The 22,515-nt window shown below is 28.4% G+C and overlaps 12 protein-coding genes across 12 annotated transcripts; 5 read left to right on the top strand and 7 right to left on the bottom strand.

Moving 5' to 3' along the window:
* The first annotated feature begins 48 nt into the window (after nt 1–48).
* On the top strand, nt 49–1,358 carry TpMuguga_04g00059 (RNA recognition motif family protein). Its single transcript, XM_061305909.1, has 6 exons — nt 49–336; nt 393–524; nt 619–697; nt 779–875; nt 962–1,081; nt 1,166–1,358. Exons 1-6 carry the CDS (start codon nt 328–330, stop codon nt 1,311–1,313), a joined length of 585 nt encoding a protein of 194 aa, XP_061161078.1. The 5' UTR covers nt 49–327; the 3' UTR covers nt 1,314–1,358.
* A 556-nt stretch (nt 1,359–1,914) lies between these two features.
* TpMuguga_04g00058 (uncharacterized protein) lies at nt 1,915–3,515 on the top strand. Its single transcript, XM_758600.2, has one exon. The coding sequence runs from the start codon at nt 2,128–2,130 to the stop codon at nt 3,511–3,513; it is 1,386 nt and encodes a 461-aa protein (XP_763693.1). The 5' UTR covers nt 1,915–2,127; the 3' UTR covers nt 3,514–3,515.
* A 4,135-nt stretch (nt 3,516–7,650) lies between these two features.
* MCM4 (MCM2/3/5 family protein) lies at nt 7,651–10,958 on the bottom strand. The gene is made up of 5 exons (XM_758599.2): nt 10,281–10,958; nt 9,315–10,203; nt 8,914–9,238; nt 8,162–8,881; nt 7,651–8,132 (listed from the first exon to the last, which is right to left on the bottom strand). The coding sequence occupies exons 1-5, from the start codon at nt 10,634–10,636 to the stop codon at nt 7,675–7,677; spliced, it is 2,748 nt and encodes a 915-aa protein (XP_763692.1). The 5' UTR covers nt 10,637–10,958; the 3' UTR covers nt 7,651–7,674.
* Nucleotides 10,959–11,042: 84 nt separating this feature from the next.
* TpMuguga_04g00056 (putative integral membrane protein) lies at nt 11,043–11,762 on the bottom strand. The gene has a single exon (XM_061305908.1). It carries the CDS (start codon nt 11,487–11,489, stop codon nt 11,229–11,231), a length of 261 nt encoding a protein of 86 aa, XP_061161077.1. The 5' UTR covers nt 11,490–11,762; the 3' UTR covers nt 11,043–11,228.
* On the top strand, nt 11,208–13,136 carry TpMuguga_04g00055 (uncharacterized protein). Its single transcript, XM_758597.2, has 3 exons — nt 11,208–12,571; nt 12,616–12,824; nt 12,857–13,136. The coding sequence occupies exons 1-3, from the start codon at nt 11,787–11,789 to the stop codon at nt 13,066–13,068; spliced, it is 1,206 nt and encodes a 401-aa protein (XP_763690.1). The 5' UTR covers nt 11,208–11,786; the 3' UTR covers nt 13,069–13,136.
* An 80-nt stretch (nt 13,137–13,216) lies between these two features.
* TpMuguga_04g00054 (CBF/Mak21 family protein) lies at nt 13,217–15,130 on the top strand. Its single transcript, XM_758596.2, has one exon. It carries the CDS (start codon nt 13,264–13,266, stop codon nt 15,073–15,075), a length of 1,812 nt encoding a protein of 603 aa, XP_763689.1. The 5' UTR covers nt 13,217–13,263; the 3' UTR covers nt 15,076–15,130.
* Nucleotides 15,131–15,134: 4 nt separating this feature from the next.
* Nucleotides 15,135–15,946, bottom strand: TpMuguga_04g00053 (putative integral membrane protein). The gene is made up of 2 exons (XM_061305907.1): nt 15,859–15,946; nt 15,135–15,817 (listed from the first exon to the last, which is right to left on the bottom strand). Exon 2 carries the CDS (start codon nt 15,797–15,799, stop codon nt 15,197–15,199), a length of 603 nt encoding a protein of 200 aa, XP_061161076.1. The 5' UTR covers nt 15,800–15,817; nt 15,859–15,946; the 3' UTR covers nt 15,135–15,196.
* A 105-nt stretch (nt 15,947–16,051) lies between these two features.
* Nucleotides 16,052–16,832, bottom strand: TpMuguga_04g00052 (uncharacterized protein; the record flags this gene model as incomplete). The annotated part of the gene is made up of 3 exons (XM_758594.2): nt 16,052–16,296; nt 16,377–16,588; nt 16,691–16,832. The coding sequence occupies 2 exons, from the start codon at nt 16,830–16,832 to the stop codon at nt 16,377–16,379; spliced, it is 354 nt and encodes a 117-aa protein (XP_763687.1). The 3' UTR covers nt 16,052–16,296.
* Nucleotides 16,833–17,015: 183 nt separating this feature from the next.
* TpMuguga_04g00051 (polymorphic immunodominant molecule PIM) lies at nt 17,016–18,574 on the bottom strand (the record flags this gene model as incomplete). Its single annotated transcript, XM_758593.1, has 3 exons — nt 17,016–17,354; nt 17,416–17,516; nt 17,572–18,574. The coding sequence occupies 3 exons, from the start codon at nt 18,572–18,574 to the stop codon at nt 17,016–17,018; spliced, it is 1,443 nt and encodes a 480-aa protein (XP_763686.1).
* A 305-nt stretch (nt 18,575–18,879) lies between these two features.
* On the top strand, nt 18,880–19,680 carry RPS15 (ribosomal protein S19). The gene is made up of 3 exons (XM_758592.2): nt 18,880–19,022; nt 19,142–19,289; nt 19,370–19,680. Exons 1-3 carry the CDS (start codon nt 19,020–19,022, stop codon nt 19,663–19,665), a joined length of 447 nt encoding a protein of 148 aa, XP_763685.1. The 5' UTR covers nt 18,880–19,019; the 3' UTR covers nt 19,666–19,680.
* Nucleotides 19,681–19,709: 29 nt separating this feature from the next.
* FD1 (Ferredoxin-1) lies at nt 19,710–20,491 on the bottom strand. The gene is made up of 3 exons (XM_758591.2): nt 20,210–20,491; nt 19,990–20,100; nt 19,710–19,896 (listed from the first exon to the last, which is right to left on the bottom strand). Exons 1-3 carry the CDS (start codon nt 20,457–20,459, stop codon nt 19,724–19,726), a joined length of 534 nt encoding a protein of 177 aa, XP_763684.1. The 5' UTR covers nt 20,460–20,491; the 3' UTR covers nt 19,710–19,723.
* A 5-nt stretch (nt 20,492–20,496) lies between these two features.
* On the bottom strand, nt 20,497–22,013 carry TpMuguga_04g00048 (Cytidylyltransferase family protein; the record flags this gene model as incomplete). The annotated part of the gene is made up of 1 exon (XM_758590.2): nt 20,497–22,013. One exon carries the CDS (start codon nt 22,011–22,013, stop codon nt 20,640–20,642), a length of 1,374 nt encoding a protein of 457 aa, XP_763683.1. The 3' UTR covers nt 20,497–20,639.
* Nucleotides 22,014–22,515: the final 502 nt, after the last annotated feature.

The following is a 22,515-nucleotide window of genomic DNA, read 5'->3' as shown; positions in this document are numbered from 1 at the left end:
AATCTGATATAGTGAAGGAAGTTGTGGGTATTTAAACTAAAATTATTGGATGTGTATGGGTAAAAATCAGATAATATTGTACCTTTTCTGCCCCATGGCTTATTATCGGATGGGGTGTTAATTGATCTCTTTTATACTCTTAATTTAGATCTGAATGCTAAACGACCCTGATTTTGCCACAAACTGCCCATTTATAAACCTTTTAAAACTTTTTTTGTATTCCAGATCATTTCTCCCGTTGAAAATTTGTGTAAAAATATTAAGTTTAAACTGTAGATTAGTGATTTGTTATATGTAATTTTTAGCACATTTGATATAGTATAGAAGATGAATAGGGTTTGTTAAGATTTTACAATTTTTTACTAATTATTAAAACCCTAACATTTTTTCAGTCTAACAAACGCAGAGTCTATGTTGGTAATTTATCCTGGAAAGTCAGATGGCAGGATCTTAAAGACCATATGAAACAAGTTGGAGATGTTCTCAGAGCTGATATTATCGAAGATTACGATGGAAAATCCAAAGTATCACTCTACACATTCTACATACATTTATTTATCTATTTGTTACCCTGTAAACTAATTAAAATCTCATTAATACCCTTTAATAATTAATTAGGGATGTGGAATTGTTGAATTTGCTGACGAAGACTCTGCCTCAAGAGCCATTGCTGAATTAAATGATACCATGATTCTCGGTTTCTCTTACACATTCTTCTCAATACATCGTTAATACAGATATATACAATTAATACAATAATACTTATGTTTATGATTAGATCGTCAAATATTTGTTCGTGAAGATAGAGAGAACTATAATACGTTTCGTGGATATGGGCGTTTTTTCAGATTAAGGCCACGCATTGACTCGCCATCGTATTTTTTACACTTTTTTATAAACTACCCATACTATTAAGCAATATTTAGTAAAAATGCGATGTATTAGTGTGATGAATGTTTAGGGGTTATTCTGGTAGATCAAGTGGTCGTAGTGGAACTAGTGTTATCGTCACAAATTTACAATGGAAAACAAGTTGGAAAGAACTTAAGGATCTTTTCAAAAGTTGCGGACTAGTTCTTAGGTATTTTACACTATTATCCTCATACTAACTGTATATTTAGTATATATAAGTATGGTAGTGACCGTAGTGTAAATTGAATTTTAGAGCTGATGTATTAACTCATGAAGATGGAAGATCAAAAGGAGTGGGAAAAGTAGTCTTTGCAAATGAATATAGCGCTAGAAAGGCAATCACAATGTACAACGACTACGTCCTCGACGGTAGAAAAATCGGCGTACGTCTTGAAAACTGATGTTTAATTTATTCCAATAAAGTTTAATCACTCTAATTTTTTTACCATTCATTACTTAATAGTTATTAACCCTTATTTCTTCAGGTTATACCAACTCAACTCAAACCATAATCCAGAGTAAACAGTTTTCTAATTATTGATAATAATGTCAAAAAACTAGTATAAACATAGATAATGATGAAAATTGCCAATGTTTTATCAAGGATATAATAGTACATTAAGATAACGGGTTGATGTTTGTAAGGGATATGTACTGAAATCAGCGAATTTAAAATATATAAAATTGATAATAAATGCTTATTGACTGATTTCTTAATGAGCAATTTGTCCAAATGCAATATATAAGTATTATAAATCAAATTTAAAGACACATGTTCATTGCCAAATACAGTTGTCAGGCTTACTTTTCCTGGAGCATAAGTTGCATAATACTAGAATTTTGGATATAACAAAATATAATATTTAATAAAGAAAATTTTAGTGTAATTGGTACAAAAAGAGCATGTATGCTATTTAACAACCAAGAGTATAGTAGTATAGGGTATAATGATGGTACCATACATAGTATGAGTTATATCCATAACACACACAAAGTAAACATCGATAATAAAAGTATATTTAAAGTTATAAACAAATGGCATAAACTGAACTTAATACGATTATTATACCATAACACGGTGGAATACTGTTATCGGTGTACCAATAGATAACGAATTTTGAATAATGAATACTCTATTTTGCTAAATGATATAGGTAAACCCGTTAGTATTGGGTATTGTAAAACTTGGATATAACAGATATATAAGCTGTTTAAATGACACCTTCCGAAACTAATGGAAAATGTGGAAATGGTAAAGATGATCCAAAGAAAATTGCCGCATATCTGTTGGTTGGATTTTCGGTACTTCTAACGCTTAGAGTTGGTATGAATGGATCCATATTTTGTATGAAACGATTTAGGTTACCTGAACATTTATTTAGTCTTTACGTTAGTAGAGTTCACAATGCTATAGAACTAAGTGGGTTTGCTGGAGTTACTGTTGGTACCATTTATACTATAAAATATAATACTAACGGAGGCGGTGAACAAAAGTGTGAAAAGGTATCAATCGGGGTTAATTGGCTATTCTTTGCTATTAATATAGTCCTATTATTTGTATATGTCACTGGTGGTGAAGAAGGCCATTTAACTGACTTTTATTGGACATTAGCACTTTCGGCTTTTGTATACGGATTAAATTTGTCATTTATTCGTAAATTGGCAGGGGAATGTACAGTTTATTATTTGGCCACATTACATGTTTCCGGTATTTTTTCATCTGTTTATCACTTTCTATTTTTGAGGTTATTTGGTAATAAGAGGAAGTATGACACCGATTTTCATATTATTACCTGGCAAATTATTTTATCTATATTAATTACAGGGGCAACTGCCGGTCTTTGGACTTCTGTTTATCACAATTGTGGTGTTGACAAAGAAAAATGCGGTGAAAATGGTTCAAAACAAGACGAAAGTAACGGCTCTGGGTATGCTGCAATATCACCGGTGACAATGTGTATTTTTGCTCAGGGTGTTGTTTACGTTTTTTATCCAGCCATAGCACCTGGACTACTTGTGGATTTTAGACATGTAACTAAGATCGATCAGGCTCTTCTTATTATTGCTCCCATTCCATCAATCACTTTTGCAATTCTTGATGCCACTGTCAACGCAAATTACTCACCTAAGAATCAATGGTCAGGTGAAAAGGCGTATTGGAATTTAACACTCATATTTATTCCAATTATGATAATTTGTGGTTATTTATTTATCAGGGCTCTCCACTATCCCTATTCAGCAGCATCTTTAGCTATTATGAATAAACCTGGTGTGGTTGGATTTTTGGCTATTTTGTTTTATGTAAGTCATATGGTACTTCTTTCTATTGGATATCCAGGCGTAGAAAAGAATTGGAACTCCACAGGTTCTACTGTTACAGGCTTCCTTGCAACTTTTGCCATGATTATTTTCGTATTTTTGTCTGAGGGTTATATAAACGAGTTCAAAAAGCATGATAGAGCATATTGGCCAACAACTGGATTGTCAAATAGGAGAGCCTTTGGATTTTGGTTCGATAAAGCACTTCAAAATGGATTCAAAAACTTTCTCTTGATATTCAGTCGTGATCTTAGAAGAGATTTATTATCAGCACTTGATTAGAGTCAGTCAATAACAATTTTAATGTACTGTATAAATAATACTATTCTAATTACTATATAATATTAAAATTATATAACTAATATTTAAAATTTGTTCACTCAAAAAAATACCATTTGTGGAGATAAGCAACACCTTATTAATTTGTCCAACATAGTGTGTAAAATAAAAATCATTAACTTAATTATTTTTTTATAACAATTGTAAAATTAAGAAAGTTTTATAGTAATTAAATTAAACAATTAAAATTACATCTAATTATATTCGAATATTTCGAGAGATATAGACAATTTGTTGAAAAACATAAAAATTGACATTATTCAATTGTAAATAACCATTAAAATTATCACTATCCCTCTTATAATCACTTCTATAGAATATTTAGTAAAAAATATAAAAATTTAGAGTTACTTAACTAAGTATAAAAATGTCAGGACCTGAGAGTGAGTATCTGTAAAAAAATTTTTTTTATTGAAACGATTAAAGCTTTTTCTAAAATTTTGATATATTAAAGACAAATGTATAAGAATGCTAAATAACTAATTATTTAAATTTTTAGACTAAGATTTAGTGAAAATTTTAATAATAATTTATAAGGGTTGTTTTGACCTATAAACCAAAGGTCAAAATAAAAAATAAAAATTTTTAAAAATAATCAGAATTAAAAACTAATAGGTAAAAAATTAAAAATTAAATCTGAAAATAAAAATTTAATTTTGTATATAAAAAAATTAAAAAAATAAAAATAAAAAAATATATTAAATATATTTATATAAATAGATAAAAATGAGAATAAAATGAATTATATATATCTACATATTATAAAATAACTAAAAAAGAAAGTAAAGATTGTATATATGAACATAAAAATAAAATATATATAAATATAAAGAATTAAAATTATAATTGAAAATACAAAATATATTTATATATATATTATTTTGGTATTAAAAATTATTAAATAATGTATATTAAAAATTAAAAAAAATAATTATAATATATATATATATAAAAAATTATAATTAGAAAATAATAATAATGAATGTAATAGATATATAATTAATAAAAAATAATATAATAATTAATATAGATAGTATTAAATATTATTTAAAGGTTAAACAAAAAATTATTATATATTAAAATGAAAGTATATGTTATAAAATAAAAAATAAAATTAAAAAAATATATATCAAAATTTGAAATTTATATATATGATAATGTATATAATTTTAGTATTATATGTAGTATATTGGTATATATATTTAAACAAAAATATTGAAATTATAAACAAAAAAATTAAATTAATAAATGAATATTAAATAAATTAAATTAAAATTAAAAAACAAATATTCAAATATATATTATAATAATTTTATATTTACATAAATAATATATATAATAATAAAAAATTTATTTTTAAATATTTCGTAAATATAATAATAATAAAATGATAATTAAAAGATGAATTAATATATATAATAAAAAAATTATTTCAATATATATATTATTATTAATATATTCTCTAAAAAATAAAAAATTATGTATATTAGAATAATAATACTATATGCTTCCAAAAACAATATATATATAAATTTATTTTAATATTTATTATAATATAATTAATTATGTGTATAAAAAATAATTTTATTATAAAATGAATAAAAAATATATTAAATAAATTTGGATAATACATATAATTTAATAATACTAATTTCTAATAATTAATTAATTAATATATAAATAAAATAAATAAAATATATTAATTAATTATATATACATAAATACAATAATTGAAAATAAATTATATGTTAATAAATATATATAAAAAATTATTTTAAAAATGATTATATATATATATTATTAATAAATTATGAAAAATAATAATATAATTAAATTTATATATATAAAATATAATAAAGTATTTAAAAATTATTATAATATATATATATAAAATTAAAAAAAATACAAAATACATAATATGAAATTATATTAATATTTATGTTATAAATTACATGTTGAATATTATATTGATATATATATATATATAAAGAATATTAAACAGATAATAATATATAATATATATTATTAATTTATTAAATATGTTTTATAAAATATTATAATATAAATAATAATTTAATAATTATATATATGAGTAAATTATTAATATATAATAAATTATTTAATTGAATAAATATGTTATATGTTTAAATATATAATAATAATAAATGACAAATATAATATTTAAAATAATATAAATTTATTATATATTTACTATTTAATATAAATTAATTTAAATTAATAATATATAAAAAACGTAAATTTCAAAATTTTTTAAAAAAGTTTATTTATATATAAAATAATTAAAATAAATAGAATAAAATATTTATTTATTATATTTTTTAAAAATAATTAATATATATTATATATAATATTATTTTTTTTAATTAATATTTATGAATTTACTGTATATATTAATTATTAATTTTATTGAACTTTTAGTTATTAATTATAATTTTGATAATTGTATTTATTGATAATTAATATGTATTTATTTTTAATTTTTACATTTAATATTTTTACAAATTATATATATAATAATTTTATTAAAAAATTAATATATATATTAATAAATTATAAATTATAATTTTATTTATATTATTATATAAATATTTATATTATTTATATTTATTTATAATATTTTATTATACATTTTTTCATTCAAATTTATTTTATAATTTTATATTTTTATTTTATATAAATATTTATTTTATTTTATATACATAAATTTTTTTAGATTTCTTATACACATTATTACATTTCTAATATATATATTTAATTTAAAAAATATTATTAATATTTATTTTATAATATTATTTTTTTGTTTTATCAAATATTAATTATTATTTTAAGCATTTATATATATTTATATTTTTATAATTATAAAAATATGTGTTAATTATTATTATTAAATTATATTTATTATTTAAATATGTTTAATATGTTTGTCATTTATTTTATAATAATATTATTTTTATTTTTTATAATATTTATATTATTTTTTTATTATTATATATTTCAAAATGAATTTTATATAATTTTATCTTATTATAACATATATAAATTTTTTTATTTTAATATACATATTTTCTAATTTTTTTAACAAAAAAATTAATGATAATTACATATATATTTAAAAAAATATTTTTTATATGTTTGTATATAACATAACATTTTTTAAATTTATAATTATCATATATTCTAAATAATTAAATATAAAATTATTATAATATATATTTTATTAATTTTTTTTATCTATATTAATTTTATTATATATATATATATATACTTATTTTTCTTAATATTATATTTATTAATATATTTTTTAATAATAATTACTTTTATTATTTATTATATATATTTTTTATTTCAAATTTTAATTAATATCTTCTTATTCAATATCATCTGAATAAAATTTTATTATAATTTTTTAAATATATATTAATATTATATATATATTAATACATTGATATACGTATTCTTTATATTCATATACTACTTTTTATTATTTATTTTAATTATTTAGTTATTGATTTATAATTATATTTTTAATTTATTCTTATATTATTTATTTACTAATTTTTTAATAATAATTCTATTTTATCTATTTATTAATTTTTCTATTTTAATATTTATTTTTAAATTTGATTATAAAATATTTTTGTATTATTTTAATATATAATAATTCAAAATTATTAATACTTATATAATATATAATAATATATAATAATTTTTATTTATATTTTTTAATTTAATTTTATATACTTATATTTTAAAAAACTTTTTTTATTATATATATTAATCAATAATTTATATTTCATAAAATATTTATTATTTATTATATATTTTTTTATATATAATATTAAAATTTTATTTTTAGAATCAATTTCTAATTTTTCATATATTAGTTTTTAATTCTGATTAATTCTGATTTTTTTCAATTTTATTTTAACCTTTTTTTTAGCTTTCACAATTATATATTACCAGGTTACATTTATTTATCACATTTTTTAATTTTAATTGTTTAATTTGATTTTCAGCTAATATATTCATAAACTGAGCTAGTTGTATACTATGTATGTGTGTTAGTTGATGAAATTAAAGATTTTACGAAAAGATTTTTTTTAACTTATAAGAGTTGTTTTCCCTAACTGCTGTCCCTTCTTGTACCATTTTGTTCAAAACTTCGGATATCAACTTATAAATTTCTCCGTCCTTATGGTCATGAGCATCCTTGAACTCCTTACTCATTAGACTTAAAACTTCATTCAAATCTAATGATTTGTTCGAATCCTGATTACTAGAACGTGTCAAAACTGATAGAACCTGTTCGTACATCTGGTTGAGTTGTTGCATTTTATTTGTGGTAATTCCTTGGTGTAATTGGTCAAAATCTATTTTTCCTGTGGTTGGATCTACCAGTGACTGGAATGTAGAACTTTTGACAATTTGTACTGCTTGCAAAGCATCCGCCCTGGTTACAAAAGTACTAAGTCTCATCCTTGCCAATGAAACTCCAATTCTAATTATGGAACTGATCATACGGCTACTGACATAAATCATTCCTAAAAATTATTATAATATAAATAATTACTTGTTCCGGAAGATTGGTAATAAAGATCATCGTCTTCGTCTTCTTGGGCCTGGTCAAGTTCATCTAGATTCGAAGTTTGAAAGTTACCCTGACGCATCTTGACATATTCCCTTGTTATAACCTTCCTAGCTTCATCACTCAATTTCGGGAAACAGTGTAATTTTGAGAATTTTATATACATTCTCAGCATATCCAAATCATTTAAATTATAATCCTTTTCTGATCTCAAGATTTCGGGTTCGACATGCATGGTATTACTACGGTCATAAGTATCAGAAGCACTGTTAACACCAGTCATATGTGGCAATAAGAAATCTTTCGCAATGCTTAAACTAATCAACTGATCTGTGTCCTGATCAATGTGGTCTAATACCAAATAAATCAAGTCAAACCTCGTGAATAAACTCGGTGAAATGTTAATATTTTCAATAACGGCCTTGTTCTTGTTATATCTACTGTTAATTGGGTTACAACTGGCCAGTATGGCAGTCTCAGCCTTCAAAGTGGCAACAATACCCGCTTTAGCAATTGTAACAGTTTGTTGTTCCATAACTTCATACAAACTCAGTCTTGATTCATTGTGACACTTGTCCAATTCGTCAATGCAACAAACACCTCCGTTTGCCAAAACCACAGCTCCGGGTTGTATCATTGCCCGACCATTATCACTTTCATTAAACTTGATGCTGGCCGTAAGACCTACGCTGGAACTACTTTTCCCTAAAATATTTTTGTAAATTATCCAAAATTACCTGAAGTGTAAATTGAACGGGGTGATAACAAGTGTGTATAATGTAGTAGTTGTGACTTAGCAGTCCCCGGATCTCCACACAACAATACGTTTATTATCCCCCTGAAATTATCCACTTTGTATGATGAATCGACAGTCTTATTGTTATCAGATGAATTGGGATTACATGAAAATAACTGACATAATAATCCAATCTTAACGTTATTTCTGGCTTTAATTGAAGGTGCAAATGAGTCTAACAATATTCTGTATATCATAGGGTTACGACTGAGTTCCAATATCTTGTATACTTGTAAATCCGAAAAATCGTTTTCATTACCCAAATACTAAAAAATTATAGTGGTAATAATAAAGAACTATATACAACCATAATGGTATAAAAGTATGTAAACTTGGGAATACCTTTAATCCCTTCATTGGTTGATTGGCATTTGTCGAATTGATTACTTTGACGTGGATGACATTTACAAAGTAGGTGTACAAACTTTTTAAAGTCCTTCTCGTTGTACTTGTCCTTATTGGTGTTACTTTAAGAATACCAACCACTGTAACTCTATCCCCAGTAACAACAGAATCAATAAGATCATCGTATAGGTTCAAATTCACTACTTCATTGTCCTTCATATATATTTCTCCATTTAGATCAGCATTATCAACAGAATCGTCTAAGCCATCTTTGTCAGGGTTGTTCGGAGAACTGTTTGATTGAAGTAGCTTTACTATTTTTTTGGTGGAGTACACAGACATGTTATGGTTCAGTTCGAATGTATATTTACTGTTGCATTCATTACACAGTAAGGGTTCATTTACTTCACCTTGAATAACATATTCGTAGTGTTCACAGGTACACGGTTGCATATCGTTCAATCCCACTTTCTTCTGACCTCTACACCTAAAACATGCCATGGTAATCTCAGGAACTATCCATGTCTGACGAACTACTGTTCCTGAGAATTGAACCAAAGAATCGGCCATACTGGGTTCTAGGTTTCCCACACAATCAGAAACTGGCTTGTTCATAAGTCTGGCTCTGGGGAAAAAAGAGTTGTTTTCAAGTGAAAGGTCGGAATAATGCTTGGAAAGCAACTCATTAAAAAGCTTCACAAGGACCTTATCAAGTTCTGCAATACAGTCAGCTGGGAACGTTACCAACAACTTATAAAGGACCATATCATAAGAGTAAACATGCATCAAATCCACTTCAAAGGGGAGATAACGGCTGTAACCTGTTGAGTGATCGCGCAAATTCTCTTTGATAAAGTTCATTAATTTCATTAAGTAATATAGTTCACTAAAAATTATTAAAATTAGATAATTAATAATATATATTGTGCAAAATTTTATCTAGAATCGTATAATTTAACGTACGTGTTGGACGGTTTACTTTGTTGTTTATCTTTATCTTCAGAATTGGTGTCAAACTCTGTAAAATTCTTCAAAAAGTTAGTGAATCTTTCGGAAAGTTCTTCAAGTCTGTTATCTAGTAAAAATGGCAAACGAGCTACATCACGCTGATCCATGAAGGTTTCCCTTCCCAGATCACCAATATCGTTACGGGCATTGCGTATTCTTCTAACCAAGTTAGGAGTCTTGCCATACATAGTGTACTGGGTTTCATTATTACTCACATCTCTGGTGTTATTAGGGTTAAAAACTTGAGAATCAGGCCTGAGTGAATCAACACGGCCAGAAAGGACCTGTCGGCTTCTCGGTGTAAAATCCATTTCTCAATAATTTAATTAAATACTTAAATATAAAAGCCTAATTTGAAATTCTTCAAGTCAAAACGACATCACAAAAAAATTAAGTTGTTTAAAGTCTCAATCAGGACAAATGATGTTGAAAAGTAATTAATGATAAAAATAAAGGTTTAAATAGGAATAAAAAATTAAAATATGTTTAATTTGTCTAGAGTCTCGTATGTGTAAACCAGGGAATACACATTCTTAGTATATTTCAAAACCAAACCACTTTTACAGACAGCTTTGTATAATCGCTTATTTATTAGATGTAATAAATTGAACTTGATCCAATAGTCAAAAAGTCTATTAGAAAAATAATAATCGACATAGGTCTCTATGGGGACATAACATGTGTAGAAGATTTACCAAAAATAAGAAATAAATAAGCAAAAGAATTATAATAAATTATAATAAAATTTAAAACTTTGTGATCGAGTGAAATCTGGAGAGATATGAGTCCTAGAAATATTTTAAAAAATGTATCGGAATCTTGGGTAATATAAAAATATAGGCACTAGTAGCCTATATTTTTAATTTTACTTTAGTATTAGTATGTGTAAACAATAAATAATTTCTATCCTGTTTTATGGATAACCGAATCTTCTTTGTCGGTATTTCCGTAGTATATATTTGAAATTATTGAGGGATCGCTTTCTTTTGGATATTCAACCGGCATAACATTTTTCAAATAGAAATTACTAACGGCTGGATTACCTAATACGTAGTAAATCAGGGAAGGAAATATAAACATTGCGGATATGTAAAAAATGCCAAATCCTTTCCTGTTTTTTTGCCACTTTACCTCCCTATTAAAATTATATCCCCAAAGTGCCATTTAAACAATGTTATATCATATATCAGATCAATGTTTGGTGGTTATTTTCGTTATCCCCTTCTTACAAATGATCATCCTTCTAGTACCAACAACTTAAAGTTTAAACACAATAACTTAACTAATTACTGTTTTGAACCATATTAAAAATTTTAAATTATCTTAAGAATAAATTATTTTCTGATTTAAATATCTATTAAAATAACATCTAATGTCAGATGTATAAGGCATCACTACAATGATACTTAATATTTTTAGATTAAATACTGATGAAAATTATTATTTACTATCTTTTAATTTATGGATGATTATGATGATATTTTTGGGCACGATGTGAGGGACACCTCTCACTTACAGATAGTCTCTTCTGATGAGGAGGACTTTAGCTCTAAAACTCCTGAAAACACTAGATCCAGAAATTCTCAAGGGCTCTTTTCTATCAGTAATAAACCCGAAACAGTTGAAGAGAGGTTTGATAGACATTATAGACTAGATAAAAGTCTCAGATCCGACATAAGTGACGATGCACAAATCATAATTGACGAGTTAAACAAGATATTTGATCAATCTGAGCAAGTTGATAAGCCTGAAAATGAACCTGCCAAAGAAGATAAACAAGAAAATTTAATTTCAAAGGGTATAAACATAATAAATACAATAAAATCTAGCCTGGTACATGGATCCAAGGAACCGACCAAGGAAGTGGAAGGGGCCAATAATTCAAATTCAAAAAATTTAAGATTTACCTCCAGAACAAAAAGGACCAGAGCATGCACCGGGACTAATTTAAACAATGATCCCAACCTCAATGATTTATTTAGCTCCTCGAGTTCAGAGTCTGCCTTAGGTAATGATGAAGAGTATGACCCAACTGACCCCTCTGGCCTAAACCTCAAAAAACCCCGAAAAAACACTTCTACAACTAAAAAATCCCCTAAAAAATCTAACACACCTACTAAATCTAAGAAACCTGACTCCTCTATATTAAACAGGTTTGACAAGTTTGGGTTTGATAACTTTCCTACGCCTGAAGAACCCGACCCATTTGATAACCAAAGTTTTCAACGAGCTCAAGATAACTTAACGTATTTTCATTATTTATCATTCATTTGATTAATCCTTTGTTTAGTGATACGTTTTGCTTGAAGTTCGCTGTGGTTGACCAAAACAAAAAGGTAATTAATGACCCAAGGTTAGACACTGTTTACGTCAAAACGTCTGAAACTTTGGGTAACATAGCTAAGAAATTAGGTGAGATGTACGGTCTGGATCAAGAAAATTTTGTAAAGATTAAAATAATTATAGACGGAGACCCTCAGGACCATAATATTCAAATCGGTAACATTAGATAGTTCCTAACCCGTTTACAGGCGATCCCCAACTATGCATCGAGAATAATATGCAAATAGATATCAAATTCCCACCTAAAGAAGACTTTAAAGCTTCTGGTACTTCAAGAAAGAACAAGCATACTGAAAAAACCAAGAAAACCAACAAACCTAAGCCCTCAGTAGCTAATACTAATCAAAATTGTCACTCATCAAATCCTATTGAAATTATAGAAATTGTGGAAATCGACTAATTCACCTATATAGTGTATAATATTTCTTTGTATTTTAATTTTGTAATTGATAATTTAATTTTATTGTATTCTTTAACACTATTTGACTATTGACTATTGACTAGCAATGTGTTTTTCATTTTTAGTGTATATTTTATTAAAAAATGATTAATTTAGGATAAAATAGAATTTTATTTTTATTTTTAACCTAAACAAATGGATTCTTTAGTTTTACTTGAGAATTCCTTTGGTTATTTAGGAAGTTTGAATAACTGTGATTCTGAACTCCATTCATCTCTTGATAAACTATTTAAAAACCTCATTAACTTGAAAAATAAGTATAAAATTAATTTTGACTTGGAATCCTTTACTAGAATTTTACCAGATGATCCAAAAGTTTTAAATCTGGATACTGATTTTAGCGGCTTTTCTGAATCCGGTTCTAACACCAAGAAAACAATAAAGAAACTCTTAAATTTCTCACTGCTACACTTGATTAAAACCCTTCGGGATGAAAAACACCTGGATATATGCTTGGATATCCTGGTTGATTTACTAGATTCTGAATATCATTTGGCAGTAGAGGTCAAAGGAATTAAGATTCTTGAGTTTTTGGACCTATTTTTGCTAATTTTATTCCTTGGAAACACTTATAATCTGGGAATAACTCAGCATTTCTTACTAAACAGCAAGTATGTAACATATTTACCATACCACTTATTAAACACTCTAAAAAATTCTGAAAGGTCAAAACTTTTAAACAAATACCTTAATGGTAACCATTCCTTTGATTCTAGTTTGTTTAACGAGAGGTTTTTGATATTCCTTTCTAAGCTTAATACTCCTGATAAGCTTTCTGGCAGTACTGATAAACAGGATAAAATTCTCAAAATTCCAAAGAAAGAGTTGGCTCTTAAGACCTTTGATTCTGCTTTTCATAATTCTACTCAAAATAACCACGATTCCTTGGATACTGACTCTGATTTAACTGATGATGATGCTGAAGCTGAAGATACGTCTGATGACGGCGTGGATTACGAACTATATGGAAATAACTATGTAAAATTATGGGAACATATACTAAACGACTTTATTCGCTCAGTGGATAACAAAAGTTTGGTTATAATTTTGGAATGCTTACCAAAATTTGCCTTCCCTTATATAAACAACCCGCTCCGTGTGGCAAATTTCTTGTACAATAATTTGAATAACAACAATGAGGACATTGTTATTAATTCTTTAAATTGCTTGTTTGAACTTATACTGTACTATAATCTAACAGATCAGCTTATTCAAATTTCACCTACACCTCATAACATTACTGATGGTAACAGTTTGAACTTGGATTCAGTCACATCTCTTAGTAAATCTTCCAATGAAGAATTTGATTGGTTTTACAATAAATTATATGAGTTAATTGATTTCAAATATCTCTCAACCAGTTCAAGCACTGTTCTTATACTATTGATTGAGAAGGCGTTAAACAGTTCCATGCTACCCAACACTTTAGTATCATTTTTTATTAAGAAGTTACTAAAAACATCAACGGTTCTGGAAACTAATAAGTGCAATTGCCTTGTAATCATTTCTCTTAACATGTTACAGAAGCATCGACACAACCTACTGTACATGATTCATTCTCCTGAAACTACCTTACCTGCACCACCCAAACCTGTTGGTCCTAACACCACCATTAATACAAGTAGTGTTGATAATAAAGATTCAAAAGATGATTCCACCGAGAATTTAACCAACAAAGACAACGTGAATAGTACTAATTTGGAACAAAATAATGCTAAAGAGTTATTTTTGCACGAATTGTATCTGTTGCTACGTCACTTCAACAATGACACTGCCAAAATTGTCGGAGTATTTTTCACAGATTTAAGTTCTAAAATAGGTTTAAACATTAAGGATTTCATACATTCACCTTCAAATAAAGTTTTCAAGGGTAAAAACACATGTAATAAACCGTTTAGAACCGTTTTACAGAACACAACGAAACTAACCAGTGAATTTTTAAACTGATAACTCATCTTTTTAAATTCATTAAACGTCATGTACACAAATTTAATGTAAAGACTAAGTTATTTTAAACATATTAAATTAATATAATATTATCTAACTTACACTTTAATCATAGGTAAAGTTAAATATGCCCAAATTCGTCCTTGATATCTATAGGGAATTGATCATTATTCGAATATGAATCCAGACCATCTTTAACGTATTTTAAACGGTTTAGAACCTCAAATGAAGACTCAAGTTCGCCAGAATACCAAGTCAGGAGCAAGTTTGCAATTCTCAAGAGGATGATGAACACGATAAAAAGTACCCCCAAGATGCGATGCTTTTCGAAGTATATCAGAACAGGGTTGGCATGATGATCACTCAAAAGTCCCGGTCGAGTCACAAACAGTATTAAAAATATTCCACAAATTGCCAAGATAATCAGATTCTGAGCTGTGAACATACTAATTGAGGACCTGAGAGCGAGGTAGTTTTTCTTGTAAATCCCATAATAACCTAAAATCGTGGTTGCGATTAGTATGCCGACATAAACCAGGAAAACTGTGTTTACGAAAGTGAAAAAATTCCCGAATCTTTTCCTTGTAAAACAGAATATCAAAAACAAGGCATCTATGAGGGGCATAGAACATAGTATAAATGTAACTCCGAATCTGCTCTTATCTCTATTTCTTAGTCTTTCATCTTCTTGGTTGGACAAGAGAGCCACCTTGTCCTGATTCATGGTTACAGTTTCATTTGCCTAAAAATTATAATCATCTAAATCAGTATTGAATCACTTACGATATTGGTAAATAATTTATTAGAGCTATGAATACATTTATTTTGTTAAAATCAACCTTCTAAATAGGAAAATTCCTGGAATTGTCCTATTTTTGTCTAACGCACTGGAGTGCATAACGAGTTAACGTTATTTCAGAATTCGAGCATTTTAAATGGAAACAAAAATGTAAAAATATATAAAAAATAGTCTAATTTAAAGAAGATTAGATTAGGCTAAGATGTGTATCTTTAAACTGGATAAATCATCAGAATACTGGGACATTGACTTCTTCAGGCTGAAACTATATTACAAAAAATCCATTTCCAGCAACGAAATATTTATAATTTAATTCTTTAAATTTTACAATTAATTCAAAGAAGTCCAAATTAGGTAACAACCATTAATTATTAGAATCCTATAGAATCCGACGAATTAAGCTCATTTCTCCGATTCATTCACTGAAACAAAAATTAATTATTATATGTTTAATAATTAATTAAAAAATATATGTAATTTAGTTCGAATAACTTAGTAATACCTAAAAATTAACAATTGTCGACGATAATTTTTGTGAAACGTGAATCGTTCCGAAAAACCTATCACTTATGTTAAGACTTTCATTTGGCTTATTTCCGAGCAAAAAAACATCATTTTTGTCCTTTAAGAAGACAATTGTGTATTCTCTGCCCTTTATTACCACGGTTTGCTCTTCAGCAAATTCATCGAGTCTCTTCAGTGAATCAAGAACCTCTAAAATATCAAATATTAAATTAGAAAAATTAGAAAATTAGTTATGTACTAGTTAAATTTTATTTATATTAAGTCCAGAATGTATTTCAAGAAATATCAAACCTTTTGGTCCTATTTGATCTGAAATGTCACGTTCTATTTGAATCCTCAACATTTTTTTATTTATTTTTTTCTCATCAAAATTTAAATCAAACCTTCTACCGGAAGGTTTGACACAATCTTCGTCAACTCTATACAAATCCATATTAACAAATCATAAAGAACCATTTAAAACATTTTAAACCTATAATACAAAAAATAAAATATAAATCTTGTATGGTATATACACTATTATACAAGGTACAATATACACGATAATATTAAACATGATTAGTGTAACACAGATAAAAAATATGATTCAAATAATTTGAAACATGAAAGTAAAAGATTAACAACAATCTTCGTTAATGCGAGAAAAAGAGTTGCTTCTATTGGGTTGAGTACGTAACGTTGAATAGGCTAACGAGGATAGTACGTATCCTACGGAATAGCCCAAGATAACGGCGAAGAATACACCAACATTGAAGGTCATTACAACAAGCATGAGCAAAAAGTCCAATGCGTAGGCACAAAGTGCAATCAAAAAGAGGAAGAGATGTGTCAAAAGACAGTCGAAAATGAAACTTCTTACCGCCTTTGCTCTGAGAACCTCTCTATAGGCCTTTAAACATGGACTCAAAAGTGCAAAACCAAACAAAGTCAACAATGTTAGAGCGTATTGCCATGGCTAAAAATACATGAAACTCTTTATAATAAATAAATAATAAATAGATATTGCGAATTATTACCTTTTCACACAACCACCAATGGAAAATAACGGTGACTTTATGTGTATTTGTGAAGAATTGCCCACAACCGTGGAATGGCGTATGTTTGGAATCTTTTTTATCTAATAATAAATTAGCAATAATATAAATATCATGATTAATTTAAATAAAAATTACCTTTACTGGGGGTGCCAGAACCAGATTTTGAACCATCTTTTCCTTTAGAATCATCATCAGTTTTTTTATCAGGAGGTTGTCCAGAACCATCAGCAGCTGCACCAGTCATATGACCTTCAGAAGGTTTAACAGGTACTTCCCCACTTGCATCATCCTTAGATGGTGTATGTTCTGGTGTTTGTTCAGGTGGTTCCTGAACTGGTTCAGGTTGAGGTTCAGGTTGAGGTTCAGGTTGAGGTTCAGGTTGAGGTTCAGGTTGAGGTTGAGTTTGTGGTTGTGCTGCTGGAGTTGGTTGGTGATGTTGATCTGGTTGATCTGGTGAATCTGGTCCAGATGGCTGATCCTCAGGAGTCGGTGGTTCCTGTTGCTGATCTACAGGTTGATCTGGTTGTGGTTGAGGCCGAGGCTGAGGTTGTTGCTGTTGTCCAGATGGTTGCTGAACTGGTTGTTGCTGATATACAGGTTGATCTGGTGTATCTGGTCCTGGTTGTTGTCCACTTTGATCTGGTGTTTGTTCAGGTGTTCCTTGTGAATCTTGACCATCTTGTTCCTGAACTGGTTGATCTTGTGGTTGTTGTCCTTGTTGTCCACTTGTATCACCCTGAGTTGGTTGTTGCTGTTGATCTACGGGTTCAACAGGTCCTTGTCCAGTTTGATCAGGTTGAACTGGTCCAGATGGTTCCTGAATTGGTTGAGGTGTATCTGGTCCTTGTTGTCCACTTGTATCACCCTGAGTTGGTTGCTGATGTTGATCTGGTTGATCTTGTGGTTGATCAGGTTGAGGTTTTCCTTGTTGTGAAGTTTCAGAAGACGATGAAGTATCATTAGATTCAGTATCAACTTGTGTTACATCGGAAGAACCAGTGGAATCATTATTATTGCCTTCATTATTATTGGAACCACCACCACTTTGTTGAGCTAATGGATCTAAAGGATTAAGATCAGAACATTCACATAATTTTAATAAAAATGGAAATATAAATAAAAAGGGAAAGATCTTCATGTTTTCATAAATTTTTTAATAATAATAATCAAGAAAATACTGGAAACAAGTAAAAAAGATCATCCAAAAAAATTGAATATAATTTACAGAATAATTATAGAACAGATCTCAATTTAAACAATAGAAGGTTATTTAAATGAGGTGTGAACTGAAACTTGGATATGTGCTAATTTACAAATGTGAAAAGTTATGAGCTTAAATAATAAGATAAAACAGCTTAGATAAAATATAAAACCGAAAAGGAAAATAAATAAAATTTAAAAGTAAATAAAACAAGATGTATATAAAATATTCCGACATCTGGGTGATTCCTAACCGATAAAATGGATGGGGCAAATAGGGATGACAGATCCACGTTCGTTGTTCACTTTCATTAGTTTTCTCATATCTACTCATTTATCTTAACAGAATAACATTACCGAATTTTATTCTGCTTTAATTCAAAATGGTAAGACCGATTTCAAGCGTCTACATATTTATTCACACCCCTAAAATTCATATCTCTCGTTTTTTAATTATTAACTTAATTATTCCTTTCTTTCATTGACTAACATTTTTTTATTTTAGGTTGAGGAACAAGGAGTTCAGATTCTTAAAAAAAGGACCTTCAGGACCTTTAAATACCGTGGGTATGAATTGGAAAAGCTTTTGGAAATGCCCATTGATAAGTTGACTGAATTACTTCCTGCTAGACAACGCAGAAGATTCAGCAGAGGTATTCAATTTCATATATAAAAATTAGATATTGAATTTTTTATTAATAATAAAAATGCATATAACATATATTTTGTTTAGGGGTCAAAAGACAATCATTAACACTATTAAAGAAGCTCAGAGCTGCAAAGAAAGATCTTCCATACGGACAAAAACCAGAACCTGTGAAGACCCATTTGAGAAACATGGTCGTGATTCCAGAAATGATTGGATCTATCGTTGGGGTTCACAACGGAAAACAATACATAAACGTTGAAATTAAACCAGAAATGGTTGGATACTATTTGGGCGAATTTTCAATTACTTATAAACCAGTTAGACATGGTAAGCCTGGAATTGGAGCCACTCACTCATCCAGGTTCATTCCTCTTAAATAATTTTTTCACGATTTACTTATACGTTAATTTAAAGAATACGTACATTTTTTATATTATATTATTGCTTTAAATTAGTCTCTTCTTCTTTATGTAGTTTCTCTTCTTTGTGTGTTTCTATGGTACAGTCTGACTTTGCGTAGCTCGTACAGAGCAAACAGTAGCCCTTCTTCACCTGCTCATCATCCAAATAACTCTGTTCACTGTTATCTATTTCTCCAGACACCAATGTGGCTATAAAAAATTTAGTTAACTCTTGTACCATGGTGTAATAATAGTATAAAGATAAAGATCATGGATATTTCTGAGAGTGCTAAGATGTATTACCTGCACAAGTAGAGCAGCTACCACCTCGACAACTATAGGGAAGCTCAACTCCCTGATTTTCAGCTGATTCCAATATATACTCATCCTCACCGCTTTCAATTACCTTCTCACCTACACTCAAGTTACCACTTATATAATCTAATCTATAAAGCTACTGCTAATAACGTATAAGTAAATCTAAAATAAAGCATTATTAAGCAGTATTTAAGGGGGAATTAACCTTCGGGAAGGACTAATTTAACCGCGTAATATAGAGGAATCCTTCCATTAGAGAATTGGGATGATTTAATTAAATCCTGTTCAATTCTGTTATTAAATGGCTGGGAAAACGTATTTATATGAGAATTGTTAAAATTATAAGTGAAATTTCTAGGAGAATTAATAAAAGAAGTTGAAAATCTGCGATACGTTATTGAAAGAGCCCTTGAAGAGAATACTAAGTAATACACATGTATATAAAACAAAAACATAAGTTACTTAATCAAGAATAACATAATATAAATTAGCATCAAAAGTTAAGATTCTATAGGTGTTGGGTCTGAAATGTGTAATTTCATACTTCACTCTTCCTTCTTTACAACATATAAAACGCACAACACCTACTATATATTACTGCATTATATAGTATATAGGAGAGTTTAGCAAAAAATTCAAGGTATTTGTCTAAATTTGGATAAAAGTTCGAGTTGTTCGTTTTTGGGTAGTTTTAAAAACATTTTATATACGACCTCAACCAGTTGTTGTTTTCTTACAAATGTTTTAAGGTAAAAGTAAGTGAACCCTCCCATTAAAATATGACAGTCGAACCTGTCAGTGATACCGCCATGACCAGGTATAACGTTACTGAAGTCCTTAACCTTGAGCGCGCGCTTAAAACCACTGGCCAGAAATCCACCGAAGGGAGCAAAAAGACTTGCAAAAAGGCTCAAAACAAGCATATGAAGCACAAACTCACTGTATGGGAGATGAGTCCTCTTGAGTAACTTCGCAGCCAACTCAGGTAGTTCCCACTTCTTAATCTGGTATACACCTGGTAATTTACAGTTTGTACTATGAAGCCAAACAAAAGGTCTCAAATTGAAGTGGTTAGTAGGACAGAGTAGGGGCTTGTAATTGAGCAGAAAGGGTGTGATTAAAACGGTTAAAAAGGTGGTTGCAAGTGCAGAATAAAGGAATCCTTCAACTGTTTTCTTTGGTGAAATTACAATCAAAGGGCGTTTTCCAACGAACCTTCCAAACAGATATGCCAAAACGTCGTTCACGGCAACCATAACATGAGGGCATAAGAACCACACCATACCGTAATAAATGTTAGTAATAACCATTAAACCTTCACAAACGACGTAGAGGACGGAAACAACAATCATTGCGAGCTTTAGAAAGTGCTGCTTATATCTTCCTCTTTCCATAGAAATCACAAACTTTATCATTCCAGCCATCGTTAGCATAAAGGAAATTAAATAATGGTAACTAGCAACGTATAAAAGAGATCTTGAGAACCAGTTATTATAATGCTGTAGTCTGGGAACTAACCAAGGGACACTTACAAGTACTAGTGCAATGCAAAGGAAGTAAGTTTCAAGTGATATCCAGCTCAAGAGATCAGGTGCCTTTGAAAAGAAATATACAGTCTTCCTTTCTCTACTTCTAAAAGATTTAAGGCTAGAACGATGTTTGCCCGGTTGACTTACTGAATGAGATTTCGAAAATATGGAGCTGTGAGAGCTTGAGAATCTATTTACAGTGGAGGGAGTCCCAGTAACAAATTCATCATCCGACGTCACAGCAAAGGAAAGTGCCTTATCGTGAAGGGCCAATATTTCATAATACATTTTAATAATTGCTAGAACAACCACTGATGCAATATAGAAGTGGCCGCAACTAAATATGAATAGGAACCCGATTATCAAGAATATAGTCAAAATTGTGCGCACTGTAAAATTGTTATAATTACTCAGAGAGAACCTTCTCGGTCTTTCCCTTGGACTATGTTCCTTATTTTCTGACTGTTTTCCTGATTCCATTTTCAAATTTCAACACATTACTTTCAAATTAAGGGCATATTTTAATTAAAACGTTATTAAATTGGTTAAATAAATATAACCTTAAAAGTAGACCTGATAACGAATTTTCAAAAGAATCATTAAAATATAAAAGGAATAGAAGCCGGTGATTGATAGACAAATGAAAAAATTAAATTAACCCTTGAAAGAATATTAATTATAAAAATTTCCGAAAGAACGAGACCTTATCAAAATAAGTATATTACAAATTAACGAGGTGAGCAAAAAATACTAAAAAAATGAAAAGTAATTTCAGTAAGCTGGTATACTGGAATACGGTATAAATAATGATTTTATGGATTGTAAAATTGTGTAGGTAATATTTTATGGAAAGGTGCCAAATAGACTAAAAACAACATGGTTTACAAAGAATATAGAGAAAATTAGAGTTAAGTAAAATGAGAATCCTGTAAAGAAAGTTTGTTTAAATAGAAATAAGCACACACTTGTAAAACCCCATGAC

This window comes from Theileria parva (genome assembly GCF_000165365.1).
Source record: "Theileria parva strain Muguga chromosome 4 map unlocalized ctg_529, whole genome shotgun sequence".
Classification (NCBI taxonomy): domain Eukaryota; phylum Apicomplexa; class Aconoidasida; order Piroplasmida; family Theileriidae; genus Theileria; species Theileria parva.
Note: the sequence above shows the minus strand (reverse complement) of the source record. Positions and strands in the feature narration are given on the sequence as shown.

Excerpts from the sequence above, each read along its gene's own strand:
- TpMuguga_04g00053 (XM_061305907.1), bottom strand. The coding sequence starts at position 15,799 with ATGAATCAGGACAAGGTGGCTCTCTTGTCCAACCAAGAAGATGAAAGA.
- TpMuguga_04g00054 (XM_758596.2), top strand. The coding sequence starts at position 13,264 with ATGGATTCTTTAGTTTTACTTGAGAATTCCTTTGGTTATTTAGGAAGT.
- FD1 (XM_758591.2), bottom strand. The coding sequence starts at position 20,459 with ATGTTTTTGTTTTATATACATGTGTATTACTTAGTATTCTCTTCAAGG. Across the intron at positions 20,101-20,209 it reads TAAATTAGTCCTTCCCGAAG|GTGAGAAGGTAATTGAAAGC; the intron begins GTTAATTCCCCC and ends ACTTGAGTGTAG. Across the intron at positions 19,897-19,989 it reads TAGCTGCTCTACTTGTGCAG|CCACATTGGTGTCTGGAGAA; the intron begins GTAATACATCTT and ends AATTTTTTATAG.
- MCM4 (XM_758599.2), bottom strand. The coding sequence starts at position 10,636 with ATGGATTTTACACCGAGAAGCCGACAGGTCCTTTCTGGCCGTGTTGAT. Across the intron at positions 10,204-10,280 it reads CAAAGTAAACCGTCCAACAC|TGAACTATATTACTTAATGA; the intron begins GTACGTTAAATT and ends AATAATTTTTAG. Across the intron at positions 9,239-9,314 it reads AACCAATGAAGGGATTAAAG|TATTTGGGTAATGAAAACGA; the intron begins GTATTCCCAAGT and ends ATAATTTTTTAG.
- TpMuguga_04g00058 (XM_758600.2), top strand. The coding sequence starts at position 2,128 with ATGACACCTTCCGAAACTAATGGAAAATGTGGAAATGGTAAAGATGAT.
- TpMuguga_04g00059 (XM_061305909.1), top strand. Across the intron at positions 698-778 it reads AAATGATACCATGATTCTCG|ATCGTCAAATATTTGTTCGT; the intron begins GTTTCTCTTACA and ends GTTTATGATTAG. Across the intron at positions 876-961 it reads CCACGCATTGACTCGCCATC|GGGTTATTCTGGTAGATCAA; the intron begins GTATTTTTTACA and ends ATGAATGTTTAG.
- TpMuguga_04g00056 (XM_061305908.1), bottom strand. The coding sequence starts at position 11,489 with ATGGCACTTTGGGGATATAATTTTAATAGGGAGGTAAAGTGGCAAAAA.
- TpMuguga_04g00055 (XM_758597.2), top strand. The coding sequence starts at position 11,787 with ATGGATGATTATGATGATATTTTTGGGCACGATGTGAGGGACACCTCT. Across the intron at positions 12,572-12,615 it reads CGAGCTCAAGATAACTTAAC|TGATACGTTTTGCTTGAAGT; the intron begins GTATTTTCATTA and ends TCCTTTGTTTAG. Across the intron at positions 12,825-12,856 it reads GGACCATAATATTCAAATCG|GCGATCCCCAACTATGCATC; the intron begins GTAACATTAGAT and ends ACCCGTTTACAG.
- RPS15 (XM_758592.2), top strand. Across the intron at positions 19,290-19,369 it reads ACGCAGAAGATTCAGCAGAG|GGGTCAAAAGACAATCATTA; the intron begins GTATTCAATTTC and ends TATTTTGTTTAG.